Source organism: Pogoniulus pusillus, chromosome 2 (assembly GCF_015220805.1).
Source record: "Pogoniulus pusillus isolate bPogPus1 chromosome 2, bPogPus1.pri, whole genome shotgun sequence".
Lineage (NCBI taxonomy): Eukaryota > Metazoa > Chordata > Aves > Piciformes > Lybiidae > Pogoniulus > Pogoniulus pusillus.
The window spans coordinates 9,284,811-9,305,212 of NC_087265.1; the positions used below are offsets into that span (position 1 = coordinate 9,284,811).

The 20,402-nt window shown below is 41.2% G+C and overlaps 2 protein-coding genes across 10 annotated transcripts in view; one reads left to right on the plus strand and one right to left on the minus strand.

Moving 5' to 3' along the window:
* ACMSD (aminocarboxymuconate semialdehyde decarboxylase) overlaps positions 1-16,139 on the minus strand; it is a 59,166-nt gene extending 43,027 nt beyond the window's left edge. Inside the window, exons 1-2 of one of the 8 annotated variants that reach the window (XM_064155976.1) lie at positions 16,068-16,139; positions 12,293-12,476 (exon numbers count right to left, since the gene is read on the minus strand). In XM_064155976.1, coding sequence (XP_064012046.1) covers positions 12,293-12,353 — 61 coding nt within the window. In that variant the 5' untranslated portion in view covers positions 12,354-12,476; positions 16,068-16,139. Of the gene's footprint in view, positions 1-12,292; positions 12,477-13,844; positions 14,103-14,689; positions 14,774-14,820; positions 14,902-15,326; positions 15,463-16,067 lie in introns of those variants that run through there. The other 7 variants (XM_064155955.1, XM_064155992.1, XM_064155982.1 and 4 more) reach the window with 7 other exon arrangements.
* TMEM163 (transmembrane protein 163) overlaps positions 14,122-20,402 on the plus strand; it is a 103,322-nt gene continuing 97,041 nt past the window's right edge. Inside the window, exons 1-2 of one of the 2 annotated variants that reach the window (XM_064156023.1) lie at positions 14,123-14,495; positions 19,566-19,685. In XM_064156023.1, the coding sequence (XP_064012093.1) occupies positions 14,339-14,495; positions 19,566-19,685 (277 nt within the window). In that variant the 5' untranslated portion in view covers positions 14,123-14,338. Of the gene's footprint in view, positions 14,496-19,565; positions 19,686-20,402 lie in introns of both variants that reach the window. The other variant, XM_064156029.1, reaches the window with a different exon arrangement.

Below are 20,402 nucleotides of genomic sequence, written 5' to 3' on the forward strand. Positions count from 1 at the left end.
ATTCTTTATTGCTTTGTGGGAATTTTCTTGTGGGTTTTTTGGGGGAATTTTTTGTGTTTGTTTTTCTTTTTAGCTTTCTTTTTGTAAACCCTAAGACAAACACAATGCACACTGTAGGTATATTTTGCTCTTTGGGAACCAGAAATAATAATGTTGAGACATCAGTGTCTGGATGCCTGTAGTTAGTTTAAGTGAAATCACAAGTTTATCAAGACCTGTGCTGTCAGGAATGAAACAGAATCCCCTGCTGAGCTAGTTGCTAAGTAGTTAATGCCTTTTCTTGCCTTCACAGCCTGACTGTTGGTGACTGACTAAAGTATTATTGCCGGATGCTACTGCAAATCCAAATATATGCATCCCTCCTCCCTAGCTGGTGGTGCCTCTCTCAGTTCATAGTAAAAAGCTGGAGAAGAGCAAAGCCCATGGGTAACACAAGATCTCACAAGAGCAGAGTGTAAGTCTGAATTGGCTGGGGTGAGTAAATGGTGCCATACCTCAGAGTGCCAGGAGGAGACATTATGACCAGCATTCACTTGGGCTAGCATCCATCGCACAGCAACATACCTGTAATCAGCTATTCTGGCGTTGCAACATGAGCTGGGAGATCAAGAAAGAAGAGATTAGTGTTGGGAAAAAGAAGGATTCCTGTCCAGAATTTCCTAGCAGTGGCCTATCCTTCCAAAAAACTTAATAGCATGGTGATAGAAGGCAGGTATCATGGCATATTTTTTTTATATCAGTGTTGCAAAAGAATTGTCATATTGACAATCATCAGCAAGCACAACCCATGAACACTTCTATGTCAATAAATCACAGATTCCCTTTTATGTCCTATATGGAGAGAACAAATAAATGTATAGTTTATTAAAGTTCAGAGGGTAGCATAAGTAAAATAACTTTTGAAATAGAACCCACAAATAGTTTGAATTTCTGGCCATATTTTTGAGAAGTTGAAGAGACTGATTCAGAGACAACCTTCAGCACAGTTTTAACCACTTGCTCATTATGTGTTTGACCACTGCAATAATTTAGAAAACCTGTTTAATACTAAGTTAATATTTACATGTTTTCTTGGCCTTGGATGTTTTTCCATTATTGGCCTGGGCTAATGGAACTGCTTCATCTAGCTTCTATTCTACGCCCCTTCTTACAGTTAAACATTATGATATTAGACTACCCACTTCCATCCTGGAGCTCTTACATGCTTGATAAAAATCAGAGAAAAGCCTGCACAAAATACAGAATACAAGGAAGTGTACCCTATGTAATATGTATCTGATCAGCAATTTGATGAGCTCCCTTTTGTGAGTACTATCTCTTGTTCTGGAAGACAAGTTTAAAACAAAGGACCACCAGTACAGATTTAAAATTAATACTCATGTAGCTACACACAATAGCATGCATAAAGAATTTAGCAAGCTTGGCATGAAAAATTTGGGCCTTTCTCTCACCATATTCTTCTCCCTCTGTTGTTCTTTTTTTCCCCTACACCTCTGGCTTTGCTTTCTGCCTCTTTAATTTACTTCCTCTTTATGCCCCCAGACCTCTAGTACTGCTTCCTGGCTCCTTGAATACCAAATCCTTGTTGACTTCTTGCTGCCAGGGCTGCTGATTTCTTCTTGTCTAGTCGCCACAACTTTTGAGATTAAAACAAGAATCCCACTTTGGAATGTATTAGACCTTTGCTTCACATCAGATGGTAATGATCAGAACCTTGAGTTCCAGGAACCTCACTCTTCATCACTGTATAATTCTGTAAAAGATCACTATTTGCTCATTTTCTTAGTTTAGGGTGAACCTTGTAGAGTTATCAATTGGACTTGGTGATCCTGAGGGTCTTTTCCAAACTGAATGTTTCTGTGACTCTGTGTGATTCATTTCTTGTGGGTGGAGGACAAAACAGCATATCTACATTTAAGCCTGCTGCCAAAAAGGATTTTGATAATCTATCCTGGATTAGCTACTAAATAAAAACATTCTCCTATGGGGGTCTTGATTTTAAAGCAATTTTCAGCATTGCAGCTTTACTTAGGACACTTCCTGTCACTCCAGTTGAAGCCATGGAGCCAGAAAGGAAGCAATTTGCAGGACTGAAGTCACTCTTTAATTGTTAAATGCAGAAGAGGTTGCAAGAGTTCTATTCTAAAAGGTGCACTGCACACAGGATCAGATACTGTTGCCATGGCTGACTTCCTTTATTGCTTTGAGTAAATCCATATTTGATGCATTAAAGATGGATTGGGTTACTGTTGGGCAGAAGTAGGTCAAATGATCTTTAAGTTCTTTCATTCTTGCATAGAATAAGTGCAAGCACAATGAATAATTTCTCATGTTTTAAGTCTTTAGCACGAGCAATTATAGTTAAGCTCATAAATTAATTTGCAGTTAATGCATAATGCCATCTAGTGGAAAAATCAACAAGTATAGATCCAACAAGTCTGTCCAAATATCCCATGCAATAAGAATTGAATTAGTGGTGCAAACACTTGACAGTTTTAATACTCAATTAAATGTAAAGCAAAATAGCTATAACTTAATTTTCAAAACCTCCAATAAAAAATCTTCAGAAAATGTCAATATCTTTCAAAGATATTTTATCCTCAAAGTATGCTAAACTATCTCAGTGGACTTCTATTTGTAACGATTGCAGGATGTGAATCAGATCTTGTAAGGCTCTTGATTTTACTTCCTAATTAAATTTTGTGTAGAGATTGAATTTTTAAATCAACAGAATTATACACAATTCAAACTGATAAAGGAAACTATCCAAGTAGTTTAATGATGTATCAGCCACTACAAACTGTGATTCTGGAGAGTTTCTGAATCAATGATGTTCATCTTTTATAACTGTGAGGTCTACAAAACTGGGAAAAGAGCTTAAAAAATATCAAAATTATATAAAGGAAATAGGTTTAGCATAAAAAGAATAGAGTAAGGGGCCTAGAGAGTCTATCAGATAAACAATATACTCCTTTAATAGCCTTTTTAAAATCAACAGGAAAGGAACAATCTAAGAGGAATAAGTCATCAAAATGTAATCCTTCAAAAAAACCTAGCACTTGCCCCTTTTTTTTGTTGAATTAGGCTGCTCTTGGGCCTGAATTAGAACTGTATAAACATCTTCATATTTTTTGTCAACTTACTTTGATATTACTGAATTTATGATTTACTAGGTAGAAACTTAGTTACATAACCCCAGATGTTTGTATTGATTGAATAATGCAAGTGTGCACCAGAAGGAGCCACATTCAGTTCAACTCTTTTCTCTGAGAAGGGGTTATAAGCACCACTATTAGCTGCAGTTACTTTAGATTTTTTTATCTGGAATTAGAGTTCCTATGGTGCTGCTTATTTTCCTATTCAGTGTTTAAAAGTGAAGAAGAAGCAGCCACTCAACTGAGGATTTTGGACAGTAAAACTGTATCTTAGGGGCATGAACTGACTGTGTCCAGATTCTCAGTCTCCATGCAAAGTTCAGAAAAATGAGCAAAGACAGTGCTGTGCCTAGCAAAGCTGGAGAAGTGTACATTAAGAATCAAGAAAGCAAAATGCCAGATCTGTTTTATAACTAAATAAGAACTACACTCAAACATGATTAACTTCTGACAAATATTGCCACTTCAAGCACAGAAACTCCTCTTGAATAAAATGAGCGGTGGGTCTGCAAGAATTTTTAAGGGCTGTAACTGACCCAGTGAGGGCTTTATCTTCTTCATGTCTGTGCTATAATATTATCCTACTTGAACAAGTCCAGCTAATTAAAAAAAAAAAGGTCACTTACCCCTTTGCATCATTATCTTGCCTTCATCTGACCAGCTGCTGACTGGACAGCATGGAATACTGATGTGGACAACACACAGAAACTTTACTACAGTTCCAAAGCTGAAATACCAAAACTCATAACCAAGCTCTGACATCAGCTGCATCAGTTCTAGCAGTTCAAATCATTGACTGACAATGATAAGCAAAGTAGAAGATTATACATCTGCCTGCAGTGCCAGGCTAAACTGTCAACGCTCATACACTGAGCATATAAATGCACTCCTGAGCAGTAACTGCTGTAGAGCCAGGTCTGCACTTCCTGCACTTACAGAATACTGACATGGGTAACTGTGCATTTGGGAGCCCCATCTATTATACTCAGCTGGTGCCAGCCTAACCTATTCATTGGCCAGCAGGGCAAGTGCTGGTACATAGCATTATCAAGCCAAGCAAGTGTTTCTTTGTAAGCCATGAATTGAGTCTTAAACAAAGAATGACATTTGTAGAATTTAGAAGAGTGAAACTGAGGTGATTCTGGGAGTTGAAATAAACCCCAAAGTTGAGTACTCTTGCTTTTTCCCTTCTGCAAGCTGTCCACTGCAGAATTTCACACTTCAGAAAATTGTTTTCCTTGTGAGACAAAAAAACATTCCATCTGACCCAAATGTGACTCACAGTTGATGCAACCTGAAAAGTCATTTTATGATGCATCTCCTGCTAACAGAGATCCTAAATGCCAAAACTCAGACATATGAAATGAAGACACTTTGGTACAAAGATAAGACAGAGTCTATAGGCAGGCTTTTGTTTGTTTACTTGGTTTTGTTCCATTTGGTTTTGGTTTTAAATTAAACCAACAGGTGAAAAAAGCAGGCACTTTTGGATGCATGAACCCTGCCTGAAGTCACAATGACTGTACACCCTCCTGTAGCTACTCTCTTTCTGAGCATGTTAGTTGGAAATTAATTACAGCAGTTGATTTCATAAAACACATAACTTGTTTTGTCAAATCTTGCCTAAATTTGTAAGTACAACTGTATCTAATGTGTATAGTCCAGTGGCAGCTGTGGTAGTTAATAAATTAAACCAAATCCAAGTGTACAAACTTTATCAACAAAATAAAACCTCTTAAATAGACATTTTCTATTAAGATTATGTAAAAATAAAGTAACAATTCTGAGGCTATTGAAGCATCCCTGCACCCTGATACTGAAAATACGCATAGTCCTGGTGATGGAAAAGGAGCTGTCTGCATTACTATATGGCTGCCTGTCCCTTGTTTACTTTTAGGCATTATCAACAGCACTAGAGAAATTTTGAAAGAGGTGGAAAATTAATCTTATCATAATCTGATTGAATTATTTAACTGCCATCTCCCTCTTCCTTTTGGTTACGTGACAATTTTATTACAGCAGAGATTAAAATTTTCACTGATAGTTTTAACTCCGAACTTCAGTGGCCTTTAAATTTTAATTTTACTAGCTGCTTTAAAAGACATTCATAGGTGAAGTGTGTTTAACACTTTATTCATCAGAGAAAAGTGCTTCAATTTCCTAAAGATTCTCTCCTTCCTTGTAAAATTAGCAAATGGTGCAGTTCCTTAGCATTGCTAAATATACTATAAAAACTTTAGAAATCTTATTAATCAGCTACCCTACTTGTTTTACATAAATCTACATCAGACACTATGGATAGATTAATGTCAATATACAGAGTGTATTTCATCATGCTAAATCAAATAGAGATCTGTTCCTTTTGCCACACACAGAGGAAGCCTTGGCTGCAATAGTCTGGGTTGAGATACTGGAACATGTCCAGAGAAGGGTGATGAAGCTGGTGAGAGGCCTGGAACACAAGGCCTATGAGGAGAGGCTGAGGGAGCTGGGATTGTTTAGCCTGGAGAAGAGGAGGCTCAGGGGTGACCTTATTGCTGTCTACAACTACCTGAGGGGTGGTTGTAGCCAGGAGGAGGTTGCTCTCTTCTCTCAGATGGCCTCATAGGGCCTGTGCTCAAGGCCTCTCCCCAGCCTCGTCGCCCTTCTCTGGACACGCTCAAGCATCTCGATGTCCCTCCTAAACTGGGGGGCCCAGAACTGAACACAGGACTCAAGGTGTGGTCTAACCAGTGCAGAGTACCAGAATGACCTCCCTGCTCCTGCTGACCACACCATTCCTGATGCAGGCCAGGATGCCATTGGCTGTCTTGGCCACCTGGGCACACTATTGGCTCATGTTCAGGCAGGTATCGATCAGCACCCCCAGATCCCTCTCTGTCTGGCTGTTCTCCAGCCACTCCGACCCCAGCCTGTATCTCTGCATGGGGTTGTTGTGGCCAAAGTGCAGCACCCTGCACTTGGAGCTATTGAATGCCATCCCCTTGGACTCTGCCCATCTGTCCAGGTGGTCAAGGTCCCACTGCAGAGCCCTTCTGCCCTCCAACCCAGCCACATCTGCCCCCAGCTTAGTGTCATCTGCAAACTTGCTGATGACTGACTCCATGCCCTCATCCAGGTCATCTATGAAGATGTTAAAGAGGATGGGGCCCAGCACTGATCCCTGAGGGACACCATCAAAACCTAGAAGAGTTCAATGATTTAAAGTGTCAGACACTTGCTTGAGCAGATATAAAAAAGCCCCTAACCCCTAAACTTGCACAGTGGAACACCTACATTTTCCTGGTTATGAAGAATGTTTTACAACATACTCATTTTCTTTCTATAAATCTCCCAGCTAAATACTCAAGTGAGAATCTGCAGAATTCCTAGCTACTATGCACTTGGCATAAGAAAAGGATAAGATGCACTTACCCAACTCACCGAACAGTGCACATTAGCGATTCAAAACAACACATAAATATTATCATATCATACAGTTCATCAAACAACTCACAGCAAAAGTGAGTTGTGAAGTACTTACCAGAAGAGTAGGAGCAATATATTATTGCTGTAGATTAGGAGAAAAGTTGGTCCCTCAAATACCTTACGGTCTTCTAATAAAATATTTTTATCAGCAAGAGGAAAAAACCCCAAGAAATTACCCTTTTGTTGAAGTGGCCACTTGAGCTAGATTTCTAGCTTGGACATAAAAATTAGGAACAGGGAAACTTAGGTAAAATGGAAAAGTACTGGAGTCTGAGTGAGGAGGCGAACGTGCCAGAGACAGGCCATAAAATGGCAACAATAGATAAGTTAATATAATTTCGTTGGAGCATCAGAAACTTTCTATCTGGAAGCACAGCTTGGTCTCCCTTTTGCTGCTTTCTGTGCTCACTTCCCTCTTCTCCCTTCGCCACTGTTTTGCCTGCTGCTTCACTGCACCATTTTACTCCAGCCTCACCCCCTCTAAGGTTGCTATATTCTGTAATAGTTTATTTTCTCTATAATGTTATATTTAGTTTAACTGCAAAAACACAATTTCATTTTCTGACTTTCCAAATGCTGAGTTGTAGTGAATTTTCTCTCTCTGGGGCAGATTCACTATAAGTTATTAGGGGAGGGATCTACTCCATCCCATAACAGCTGATGACACTAATTCCCAGAGAACAAGATATCAACCCAAATCTCAAAATGAAGTTTAAATTACCTGAAGACAAAACAGATGTGAGTTAGGTGCTGTTCCCCATAAACCTATTACATCTTTTTTTTGTCTGACACAAGCAAATCCCATAAGTAGATGCAAGCAGTCCCTCTTCTCATTAAATCCTTACCTTCAATACAGAGATGATGATTCTTTTATTTTTTTTTAATGCATAAGGTTAAATTTATAAACCATAGATTTCATGCATGAGTCTAACCTAACTAGGGAAGAAATGTCTCTCTCTTTTTTGTTCACAGCATTCTTAGTAAAACTTAGATGTGACATGGTGGGAAGAGGCCTTGGTAGGCAGGTGAATCCAGAGAAAGGGGCACTGGTTTGGCAATGAGAAAGAGGACCAAACCTGTGTGTCATAAGAAGTATGCTTTTTGTTTTCTCTGGTTCATTTCATCTCATGGTTGATCATATAAACTTGTGTGTAATTTATAGAATCATAAAATGGTTTAGATTGGAAGGGACCTCAAAGATCATCCAGTTCCAAGCCCCCGCCACCGGCAGGGACACCTCTCACTAGAATAGGTTGCTCAAGGCCTCATCCAGCCTGGCCTTGAACACCTCCAGGGAGGGAGCATCCACAACCACAACCTCCCTGGGCAACCTGTGCCAGTGTCTCTCCACCCTCACTGTAAAGAACTTCCCCCTAACATCTAGTTTGAATCTCCTCTCTGCCAGTTTAAACCCCTTGTCCTGTCATTACAAGACCTTATAAACAGTCCCTCCCCAGCCCTCCTGTAGGCCCACTTCAGATACTGGAAGGCCATTTTTGCAGACATAAGGGAGAAAACATGAAATTACGCAAATACATTGGAAGTGTCTGGTTGGGAAGATGATTTTGGATAGGAATAATCATCAAGTAATTATAAGTAATTGCATAAGTTTATTACACAACTATATTGACTGCTGATTCCTTAGAATTTCTCAGCTTTCTTTTTTTTTCCCTTTGATGCACAAATGGACTTTCATTTGCTTATACTCATGCCATGAATCAGGATATGGTTAAAATCTCTCTGGAAGGAAGATCTCTGCACACAGACTGGAAAGAGAGGGAAAATGGGAAGTAAACAGGATCATTATTTCTAAAGTAACAGGTTGCTACCTCCTTAAAATTAATTTCTATTTCTCTTCAGTATTTGTAAATATTACCAGTGAAATAAAATCTTTGTCAAATGAGTCAGTTTCACTTTGTTCCATACATGCAGGAAAGAGAATGTTATAAACTTAATTTTTTGTGGGCAAACCTTTGGTTTCCCATGCTCACATGGCAACTTCAACTCAAATTAAAACCAGCTTTTAAAATAGTTTCAAGATAGGGAATGCTCACTGTAAAGAATATTTGTCAAGATTTTCTGTTTAAGTTGATACATTTTGCATTCTACTTTTTTATTCCTCCTTTGTTGCCATAATGGAGTTTATTAATGCTTATGGCTCTTGCTAGCTTTGGCATTTTTTGTAAATGTGATCCTGCAACAACATCATATAGAGGAAGAGTAGGTGCTCACATGAGGTGCCATCAATTCCTTACCAAGGTCACCACATGCTGTGTTCTCTGGGAATCATATTACAGGCACTTTTTCATAGCCTGAAGGAAAAGATACTAAATTACCATATTCTTTTTTCAAAGTAACATGCTGATTATTTTTGACCCGAGTTAATATTCAGTCTAAAAATGGCAAGAAGAGAGATGATTTCAGTTTAAACTCTATTTAACCCAAGCAGGAGAAAACCAGTAAATGACCTATATACATTGGATAATAATTTAAGTGTGGTCTGTAGTTAAAAAAAAAATAATGTAGCATTGTTGTACTAGCATCATCAATACTGTTTTATTTTAAATTTTTAGAAAACAAGGTGGATAATACCAGGCTGAGAAGTATTTAGATCAAGTTAAAAGAACCTATTCTAGAAATTCTCATCCTGTTGACCACTAAACATGTTGTGGGACTAAAGATGATCCACAAAACAACAGCAAAATATAGAATCATAGAATCAAGGTTGGAAAATGCCTTTTAAGATCATCTAGTCCAACCATAATGCAGCTGTCATGGTCATCAAGCTATCCTGAAGCACCACATCTGGAAGCTTCTTGAACACCTCCAGGGATGGCAACTCCACCACCTCCCTGTGCAGCCTGTTCCATTGCCATGCCACTCTCTCAGTAACAAAGCTTTTCCTGATGTCTCCTGGCACAACTTAAGGCCATTTGCTCTTGTCCTGTCTCTAGTTACTTGGGAGAAGAGACTAACAACCTCACTACAGGTGATAGTAGATGTAGAGAGAGTGATAAGATCTTCCCTTAGCCTTCTCTTCTCCAGACTCTGGAGTCTGGACACCTATCAGCAAGTAAGTGAGCAAACAACAACAAAAAAAAATAATCCCAAAACCTCAAAACCATCATGTAGCCTAATTTGTATTTGTTGGTAAAAGGGATCTACAGTAACCAATCTTAAACAAGATGGTCAAGGGACTATTAAAAGAAAATATTGGGTTCATGAAAAAAAGGCTGTTAAATACAGAATCCAGAGGTTTTCATCACTAGTGAGACTTATTTAATCCATTAATTTCAGCAGAGGATGTATGTCTGAATGGCAAAGAGCTACCTGAAGTATCTCAGCCTCTCACCCACTGAGCAGGCACAAACCATTAGCTGCACTGCAAACTATCAGAGCATTTAAACAGCCTAAAGACTTATTCTAAGGAGTTGTCTTTAGGAATATAAAGACAAAGCAGCCTCAGATTTTGATCCTAGAGTAACGCTGACCAATGTCCATTTGGATCTGGATTGGTACTTGGTTTTGTTTCAAATGTGTCTCCTGTAAAACTGAATGGGGATGCCATTACTTCCTGTTGCTCTTCCACGAAAGCAAGAAGTGAGCATTTTCCTTCAAATGTCAGGCATGAAGTGTGGACAGAACAAACCAATAAACCATCCTGGCTTACAGTAGCACTCCCTGATATTGCAACACAACACCAGTGACAAATATAGTATTCTGTTGCCAGAAAAAGGCAGTTTTGTGTTTAGTATGTGTATGAAATGCAACCCTGCAAATGAAATGGTGGTGACAGTATCACCTTGCCCTTTAACATACTAAGAAATAATCACTGGGCCAGCTGACCAGCTCCTTCCAAACATGTAAGTGCTCTTAATTTAAGTGCTGCACTTAAGATCATGGTCAATAAGGAACATCGACTAGTTAACATCAATGAAATCAAGCATACTTCCTTCTCAGCTGAGAAGCCTCTGAATGCACCACTGTGTTCTGCTAATTCAGGTGAAAATGTCCCAGTTCTGTAGCAGTAAAAAAGGGAAACCAGAAAGTCCAGAATAGATGCAGCTCTTGTACTTCAAATTATAGGTGAACATAGAATGCTAATAGCTCCAAACATGCTTACAATGAAAATGGATTTATTTTAACTCTACATAAATTGAAGAGGAATAACAAATGTCTCACATTCATACAGTGACCACCGTCTCACCAGTGGAGCAGGACCTGTTTTGCCATTGTCACACATCAGTCCTATTTCTGCTCTTCACAGTGCAAGAGCACTGCATTCTCTCTGCCTTTTTGCACCATGCTGCTGCTTGTCATCCCATACTGGGTGCTGATGGTATGGGAATAATGCTTAAGGGAAACAAAGGGAGTGCAGCTTAGGAAAGAAGGCCAACCTACCGTCCAGAGATTGCTTATTACCTCAGCAAAATGTCTACCTCAGGAAAAGAAGAAAGTGATGGACCTAATCTAATATTTATCAAATATAATTGAAGTTCTTTGTCTCTCTTTGCTGAGAGTTGTGGTGGGCCTGAAGGAACAATCTCAAATCTGTTTCATATTTTTTATTAATTCCATAGAAGGAAGGGCAGAAAGAAAGGAAACCAGACCACAGACAATCCAAATGGAGAAGATCAAGATAAGTTATCTTTGTTGGTTTTGGTTACTGTGGTGCAAAAACATCCATCCTGTTTGGAATCACTTTCCTCTGGAAATGAAAATATTCTGGAAATTACATGCAGTTCCAGTGTGTATTAATTCTGCAGTAGCTATGGAATATGGGATGGTGTCAATCTATTTTGATTGAATCCAGAGATGTGGTGCTTCTTTTTTCCCCCATTGATTTTGCCTTTTCCTTATTCATATCCATCAAAGGGAGGTTTGACAGTCCAACAAATAATATAATAATACAGCTATTAGGGTCAGGCCTTTTTCTCTTCATTGACTTAGCCTACAGGCTTCCTACATAAGAAGTCCAACAGGGCTGGAAAACAAGATCCACATCTTTAAAATCCTAGCCCTACATCTTTATCCAATGAAATACACTGGGAGTAAAAGAGGTGTCAATGTAAGTAAGAGGCCATGCTGGAAAGCAGCTTCCAGCTGCTATGATATGGCAGGCTTTCTGTTTCTGAGTAGCTAGCTTATATAAATGATGGTCTGATCTGAAGGCCCTTCATTGTGGAGCTCCTTAATGTTTTGAGTTTGTATTCGCTAACTGCAGAATGTATCTTTTCTTGCATGAGGCCATGTTTGAAAAGCACTGAAGAGAGTCATTTAACAGAAATTATAATACTCTTTGCAAGCCTCATATTCTTTGCTATAGCCTGAACAGTATAGCATTTTTACAGAGACAGCTGCAACCCCTGCCAGACACAGTTTTATGTAAGAACTGCAATTGAGAACAACTGGGAAAAAAAGGAACATATTAAAGTTTAAAACTTGTGGCTTGATGTTCCTAGTTCCCATTTTCCTCCAAATAATTTGGAAACCTACCCCTTCCACCTCCTTTTAAAGAAATTGAATTAGTACTCTCCAAGCACTTTGCTCTAGAGTTGATTTCTGGAAGTTATAAGAATACCAAAATAGCTTAGAGAGACCTACAGAAAGAAGGTACTGTCCGGTGAGAGTCACTAGTTAATTTATGCAAGGAATAAGAAAGTTCTTACTGGAGTGCATCAGATAGGGAATTATCTCTCTAGAAGAGGAAGGATCCTGCAGTGATTGCATTAGGGAGCATTATATCCATTGCAGCAGTTTCAAGGGACTTCATGACTTGTACTGGATGTGCTCTGCATGGGAGAGTGCCTCCTCAAACTTGCTCACCAAAGGCTTCTGCATCCCTGCCAGGTTCTGACAAGAGATTTGACCAGGTTACAAAACTGGTTCTACTAATTTAATGATTGTCACTTTACAGATATGATTTAAATGATAGAGAGATATAAACATATGACAAGTAACAAAATTTAAGTCTTTACAACTTTTCATTCATCTCTCACATGCATACATATACAGATCTTCTCTTGTATCTTGCAAGTTCAAGGTCACTAGAGCTCATTAAAGAGCCTATTAAAAAAATGCTTTATGGTGTTACTATTTTCTGATCCCTTACAATTCATCCCAAACCCAAAACCCAATACTTCCCTCTAAAGAACTCAACTTTGATGATTACACACGGGAACCTCTTCTGACATTAATATCAAATAGGTGCTTTGTACCTTAGTATCCATACTAAGAGAAAAGAAAATACTTTCAGCATTGCTAATATTCATATTAATGTCAATCCAACTAAAAGACTGAGAGCTTGGGGATCACAAAGCAGGTCAGGATAGCTAAAGGTGAAGATGAAATTCAAGGGAGAGGCATGAAGGCTACAAAAACATTTAATGTACGGTAGACTACGCACAAAGAAATCCTGAGGCAGACACCAATCTCTCAACACCACTGCAGCCATCTCCATTCCACAAGGTTGCCAGAATGCAAATCAGCTTCTGAACTGATTTTAAGTCACTTACCTTAACATTTACGTATATTTACTTTTTCAGGTAACAAATGCATTAAAATACAGCTGAAAAGATTTTCAAGATTAGCATAAAGCATGAAGAATTATTTCTTAAGATATTTTTGTAGGGACGTAGGCACTAGAAACCAGTGAAGAAGGAAACAGCCCCAACGCAGATCTCTCAGTAAAACGTTCCGTTGTTTTCACATTTCTGTTCTAAAGGTTTTAAGTGTTTCCCTGTGTTCTTGTGCTGCCCTAGGAACGGAAGGTAAGTGACCTGAGAAGGCCCTCATGCGCCAACAAGTCCTCTGCTTCAGCATGGGATTGCTGTATGTTATGGGCCAGTTTTTAGCTAACGTTGGTAAAACCAATTGTCAGCGTAACAAAATGTAAGTGCTGAGGGGTCTGAGTGATGCACACACGTGGCGATTCGCCTCTGACCCTGAACAAGGGCTATGCCAACGGAGAAAAGCAAATCCCCCAGCAAAGCGGAACGCCGAGTTTCACCTCTGAAGGGAGGTGAGGCAGACGGGTCTTGCTAGCACCCACAGCCCTCGGAAATCACCTCCCACTCGGCTGTGCAACGGCTCCCGGCTTGGACAGTCGTTGTAGAACTCTCCTGAGGGTGTCGGTAGCCGGAAAAGGAGAAAGGCAGAGCCTGCCATGGCGAGGGGAGGCTGGCGAGTCTCCTGCTTCCTCGTCCAGCTCCAGGGACGTACCTTAAACCTAAGTTCCTGCCGCACCTTATGGCAGGTGCCTGCGAGCGAGGAACGCCTGAGGGCCACTCAACTGAAGCCCTTCTTGCTACCTCTCCTCACCCCCGCAGTGCCCTCACACCATTCCGCACGAGGGCGACCTGCCGCCCGGGCAGTGATTCGGCTCCTGCCCCCGCCCCGCTGCGGAGCCGGGCGCCGCTCCCGTCGCCGGAGATGTTCCCCGGGGCGGGGAGGGAAGGGGAAGGGCAGCGTGGGGAGGCGGCACCGCTCTCCCACCTGCTCCCCCCTCCGCCGCTGGCGAGGTTAGTGATGAGGCGGCCGCGGGGAGCGGTCGGCGGGGAGCAGCCGGTGGAGTTTGTTTGCTGCCTGTCCCCGTCTTCCTGATGCTCTGAGCCGGAGCCTCCTCCTCTCGCCGGGCTCGCACCCGAGCTGGATGCTCCGCTCGCGCCCGGCTTTGCTGCCACAGCCGCCAGACGCTTCCCGCCGCCCCGCAAGGCATGGAGCCGTCCGTGTCCCCCCTGGACACCACTCCGGATCCCGCCATCGTGCAGCCCCCCGGGGCTAGCCCGCCGATGCCTCCTCGGGAGCAGCCTCCCCAAGAGCAGCTGCGGATCGGGGAGAGCGGGCAGTTCAGCGAGGGGCTGGAGGACAGAGGTGAGCACTGCCCGTCCCTCACCCTGCACCCGTCTCCTTGCACGCTGCCCTCCTCTGTGACATGGCCCATCACCTCCTCTTCGTCCCGAGACGCCTAGCGCCCATCCTGCCAGCTCTCCCCCTAGCACCCTCACGTTTCGCTCTTCCGGACCCATACCCTCCTCCTCATTCCGCCACAACAGCCCTTCCACTACCTCTTCTTCAGCCCTGGCAGCCCCACACCGGCTTCTGCCTTCTTGAGTGCGCCCACCAGCCGCGTTCCGTTGGCAGCCGCCCGCCGTGCTTGTGAGGGGTCCGGCCTCCGGACCACCTCGCTCTTCCTCACCTCCCGCGGGGTGAGGGCCTGCAGGCCCCGCTCCCGCCCAGCCCCTGCCGCCGCCTCAGCGCCCCCGGCCGCCTTCCCCTCAGCCCGTCCGCTGGCGCTTGCTTATCATTCCACCCCACGCCGCCCTCGAAGCTTTCCCCGGTTTTAGTTCTCGTGCGAACACCCTGCGACAGCTTTAAAATATTTTTATAAACTCAGTTCGTGGCTGTTCCCACCTGGCCCGACAACTTGCCTGCCTGGCAGGGGAGCGGGTGCCGGCGGGCGGCGGCACATGGCGCCGCCCCGCAGGCGAGGGGCAGAACCTGGGGCGCAGGTGGCACCGGGGGCCCGGGGTGCTCCCGGGAGGGGCAGGCAGTGCCAGAGGCTTTCTCGCTGCTGAAGAGAGGGTTGCCGCTAAGGTGACCTGCCGCGGGGCTTGTGGTAGCTACTTTCCGATCAGGGCTGCAACGGGGAAGGCTTCTGGGGTGGTCTGCTACAGCCTGGGTAGCCGAGCTCAGGGCGCTTACCTTTGTCTTCCTTCCCCACTTACACGTAACGCCTATTTTTTGCCGCTATTATTTCCCAGGGATGGGAAGCCGCCTGCTTGCAAACCGTGGTACTCTTCAGTGTAAAGCAGGCCAGTTTGAGACATCTGTTAACGATGCGTGAGGCACTCACCTGCTGCCCCAGAGAGGCAGCTGCCATTTTAACCCTCCCCATCGCCCTGTGCTCTGCAATGCCTCCGGGCTCCTCTTCCACACAATTCTGTCTTATTTAATTTTTTTTTTTTTCAGATATAAGCTTTCCTTAACGTCTCTGTTGCAGTTTCTTCGTTGCTTTTTCTGCTTTCAACGTTCCTGAGTCCCTTTTGTGTTCTTGGTCCTTATCCCACGCCACACGTAACCCTTATATCTCCCTCTCTTCAGCTTTCCAGATGTCTGTGCCTGCCCAAAAATCCTAGACACGAAGTAGAGAAGTAAGGGGGAAGCACAGTCATCATATTCCCTGACAAGTTAGTCATGTTAGGGCTGGGGACAGCCTTTTTCTGGGGGTGTCACTGCCAATGGTGCAGAATAGACACTGTGGCTGAGGGCAGTTTTAAGCTTCAGTTCTGTTTGTATAAAGACATTTGGGTTTGATTATGATTCAAACATGGAAGTTTGATTACAGTCTTATTTTAATTTGTGTCCAGTGTGACAGAGCTAAAGACATAATCTGGCCCTTTTGGTATTAAGAGTAATTTAAAAAAGGACTGTCTTGTACCTCACCGTGTCTCACTAGGAGGGAAATGATAGTAAAGCTGCTGATCCTATTTCCTTCACTGCCTTCACACTCTTCCTTTGGCCCTTGCAGTAGCTTCCTTTTAGCTACTTATAGGTAGCGATTCCATCTACCAGGATATTTCTCAGTCATTGTAGAGGAGAATCTGGTATGCTTTTTGCAGTTTGTCTCTGTTAAAACTGTCACAGTCTGTCCTTTTAGATTGTACTTTTTTCTTATGATCCTTTCCAATGAATCATAGCAGATCCAGTTATAGAGATGATACTTCCATGTTTGCTAAAAATAAAAACTAACCCTACATCTTGGAACAAGATATTTGCTTTTTAAGAGCCAGATCCAAAATCAATGATAATTTTGTGGATGGAATCCTTAAATTAACATCTTAGTTGAACAATTTTTCTGTTAGCCTTATCTCTTCCACAAATTCTAACTTGACATTTTAAAATGATCCCTTAGCCAAATAAAAGAGTACTTTGGGTAAGTCAGCATATGGTAAAGAATATCCTAGAATCACTTCACAAATATGCCAAGCTTGTGTTCTGCAACTGTTAGGCAGGTTTTTTTCTCCTTATATTTTTATGGGAAGAAAATCTGTTAATATGTGAAGGTGCTGAAAGATAAAGTAAAAATCCAGTGGATCTAACCAGCTTGTCATCTTTCCTTTACCTTACAGAATCTGTGTTAAATTAATGGCAATAAAATTAGTATGCTAATTTCAGGGTGGAGGATAGCCTTTTATTTTTTTTGTAGCAATGCAGGTCATATTGAAAGATGACTTAGTGCTTAAAACTTGTTTTCTTATGGTCAGTGGGAAAAATATGGAGGCTTACACTGTGAATTGTGTGGTTGTGTATAAATTAATGAGCTGTTGCTTCTAAATAATTTTCATGCTCTGGGCTTTGGTAGTCATGTGAATGAGTTTGTATTTTTGTGTGCCATCCCATAGGACGCTTGTAAGAATGATGGAGTCTTTCTTAGGGATAAAAATGATGAATACAGAAAAATATTTGAATTGTTTTAGGAAGGAAGGGATCACATCTCTGTCAGCTAGAACATGCCAGCCATTTTGAGAGAGAGAGAAAAACACACATGCAGCTGAAGTGGTTCAGTTTTATAAGGATTTCAGTGTCTCATACCGGACACGTGCTTGACATGTGAATAGTAATCAAGAGTGCTGCACTGGCTGTGGGGCTTAATAATACATTTCTCAATTTAATTAGGAGATTGTTTGATTTGTAAATATCAGCTGTGTATGTTGGACTTCTCAGGTAATTGTGAGCTGTAGCCTTGAACTGTATGGTGTCTTTATAGAAAGAAACAGGTGAGGATGTCTGACATTCTGATCCATGTTTATTTGAGGTTTGAAATACTAAGAATCAAAATTAACTAAGAAAACCTGCTCTGCTTTATGTTCCAACAAGATTTGGGCAGTAATTTAAAATCCCTGGTTTGGGGAGGGGGCAGGAGGGGTGAATACACATAACATGAGGTGTGTTTTCTGGGTGGTTATATTGGTAGACATCTCTTCTATATTTCAGGATGCATTGCTAAATTTCTTCATCTCAAAAAAAGCAGTTAAACTTTACATCATTTTCTGTGGTGGCAGAAGGTAGGCCAGACATTGGTGGAGGTGGGGAAGTATTTTTTCCCACAAATGAAATTAAGAAATGTGAGAAATAGGTATGCACTACTGCCTGTAAAAGACTCAAGCCTTTCAGAGTTGTCATCTGGTAGTTTTCAAGTATTAAACTGACAAAGAATGCACATGATAAGAAACACCTATCATTTCATTGTAGGGCCTAGTAATTCTCCTGCACATGAGTTTGCAAGCTCTATTCATAAAGAGGGGAGTGTGTAACAGCAAAATGAGGTAGTATTTCATATTTTGTAAAAGCACAGAACAAGCATAAAATGCTCACAGTGACTTTCTGAACTGCTATAAAGAAACTCTCTCTGTGTTATTGTAATTGAGGTGAAAAAAAACCATGAAGAATTTTTCCAAGACAGCATGAACCCAACCAATTCTGTTAGGATTTAGACCAGTTATTTTGACTGTCTTCAAGTAGCAGAATAAAATGTGGTGGCTCAAATTAACACCCCTGCATGCCTCCCTCTCTGGTGACATATTGTTTGCCCCTGAGGCAGAGATGTCTGATTCACTTCTGAATGGATTCCAAAACTGTTGCAGTTTTCATCCAGTGTGTTACGGTCAGTTGAAATTAATACCAGTTAACATTAATAAACTTGGCTTAATGCAGCCTGGATTCAGAAGTACAGATCAGATAACCAAATCAGATGCCTCTGTCTTAAAAGTGGCAATAGTCATCAGACAGAAAACTAGGGAAGGTGAAGGTAGCAGCAGCTTCAGCGGTTACCTGCTACTGTGTGCCAGAGCCCCTGTTCTCAATCCTTTGTCTGAGACATTAGATCAGCTACTGAGAGGTTGTGCTATTAAACCAGAGCCTCAGTTCAATTAATTCAGTGCAGTCAAGTCCCGCTGGAAGGTGGTTATCCTCTGAGAGGAAGCACCCACATTTTCTGGAGTAATTCATTAAGAATGTTAAAAGCTATCTAGTGTTCTCTCCAATTAAGCAGGTTTGAGCTGGAATTTGGTGGTGGAAAAGAATATGTATTTCAGGGTAAATGAATATATTAAGCACAAAAGAATCTGGATGCGACAGAAGGCAAATACATTAAATTATAAATACTTTTTTAAACCGACTTAAGACTCTGACTGAGAGGATGAAAACCAAAGAATGTTGTTATTTTCTTTATTTTAGCCTGTGATTTAAGATGAGTGGACAAAAGACTTCCACAAATTGAAAGCCTGACAAAAGAGAAAGCAGTCCCATTCCCTTGTGTTCAACAGACTTCCATGCTGCTTGCCATAAGGACAGAACTGGTTCTTCAGTTAGTTCTAGATGGGAATTTATTGTTACCTCACATGAAGGACATTATGCTTCAAGAGTTTTTTTGAACTGTGGCAGCTTTGATTCTGAAGTATGCCTGCTTCTACTTCGATGCTCAATATATGCAGTGTATTCCTGTGCTTCAGTAGGTTATTTCACAGAGACTAATGAGCATGAGGTTTTTTTCCTGTGTTAGTTACGGTCAGGATCCTGAAGTTCTGAAATGAGTTTTGATCTGAGTATAGGACTTGGCTCTTTCTTGTCTAGACGTGCAGGTGGAAGCTTAAGTGATGTGAATTTCTGTAGCTGCCTTACAACTACAGTGATGCTCTTATGTGACTGATGTGTGGTTCTTTCTATCTGAAATCAAAACAACTTTTGTGTGCTCTCTTTGCTTACTCATATATTTGTAATGGCTTCATTCAGTTAACCTTAATAATGTGAGCAGGGTTTGATTCTGTATTGATACTGCATGAATATAGAATGTAAATATGTGATCTAGGTCTGAACTAACACAGCTGTGTTTTTAAAAGGAGCAATGTATTGTTCATATCCTCTTTGCTTATTGCTTATCAGGTTTACTAGAAAGCAGTACAAGGCTAAAACCTCATGAAGCTCAAAGCTACAGAAAGAAGGCATTGTGGGTTTCCTGGGTCTCCATTATTGTCACACTGGCTCTTGCAGTGGCTGCTTTCAGTGAGTATTGGGAATATTTTAAATCTTCACACTTCTTTTTTTTTTTTTCCCTCTTCTCTCAGAATGTCTCTCTCTGTGGAAGCTATCTCATGTATTTTTTTCACAACAGCTAAAGTGATTTCTCTCTAGACTGCCTGTGCCTGCATGGTGCTTATAAATTAGTAAAACTGTTGTTTTTTTCTGCAGAGGATAGGGTTGTTGGTTGGATGAAGAAACAGGAGATGTTTATTTCTGCTAGCATTTATGCATGTGGAACTGTTCACAGAATAGTGTAAATATCATTATACCGTGGATTGCCTTTAACGAAGGAGATCAAATATGACAAGTCTTTATCCACCTGAGATTTGTAGTGGGAATGCTCTAGTAAAGAACAGTGAATTGTAAGGGAGAAATAGGTAATTTATTTGTATTATACTGACCAGTACCCTAACACAACACTAATGTGAAAAGCAAATACCAGTGATTTATGGTGATGTTTGTTTGAATACATTTGTTTGGTTTATCTTTACACAAAGGACTTCCAAAACCCCAAATCACTTTCATATGGAAAAAAATTAAATACATCTATTTTATTTCAAAACAAGAAAACAAAATGTTGCATTGTACAAATAAAGATCTCTTTTTACTTCAATGCAAATTTGTAAAATACCAGCTTTCTGGTATTTTACTTGGCCAGTTAAACACCACTGTAAGGACAAAAAGAAATGTGCAATCTGG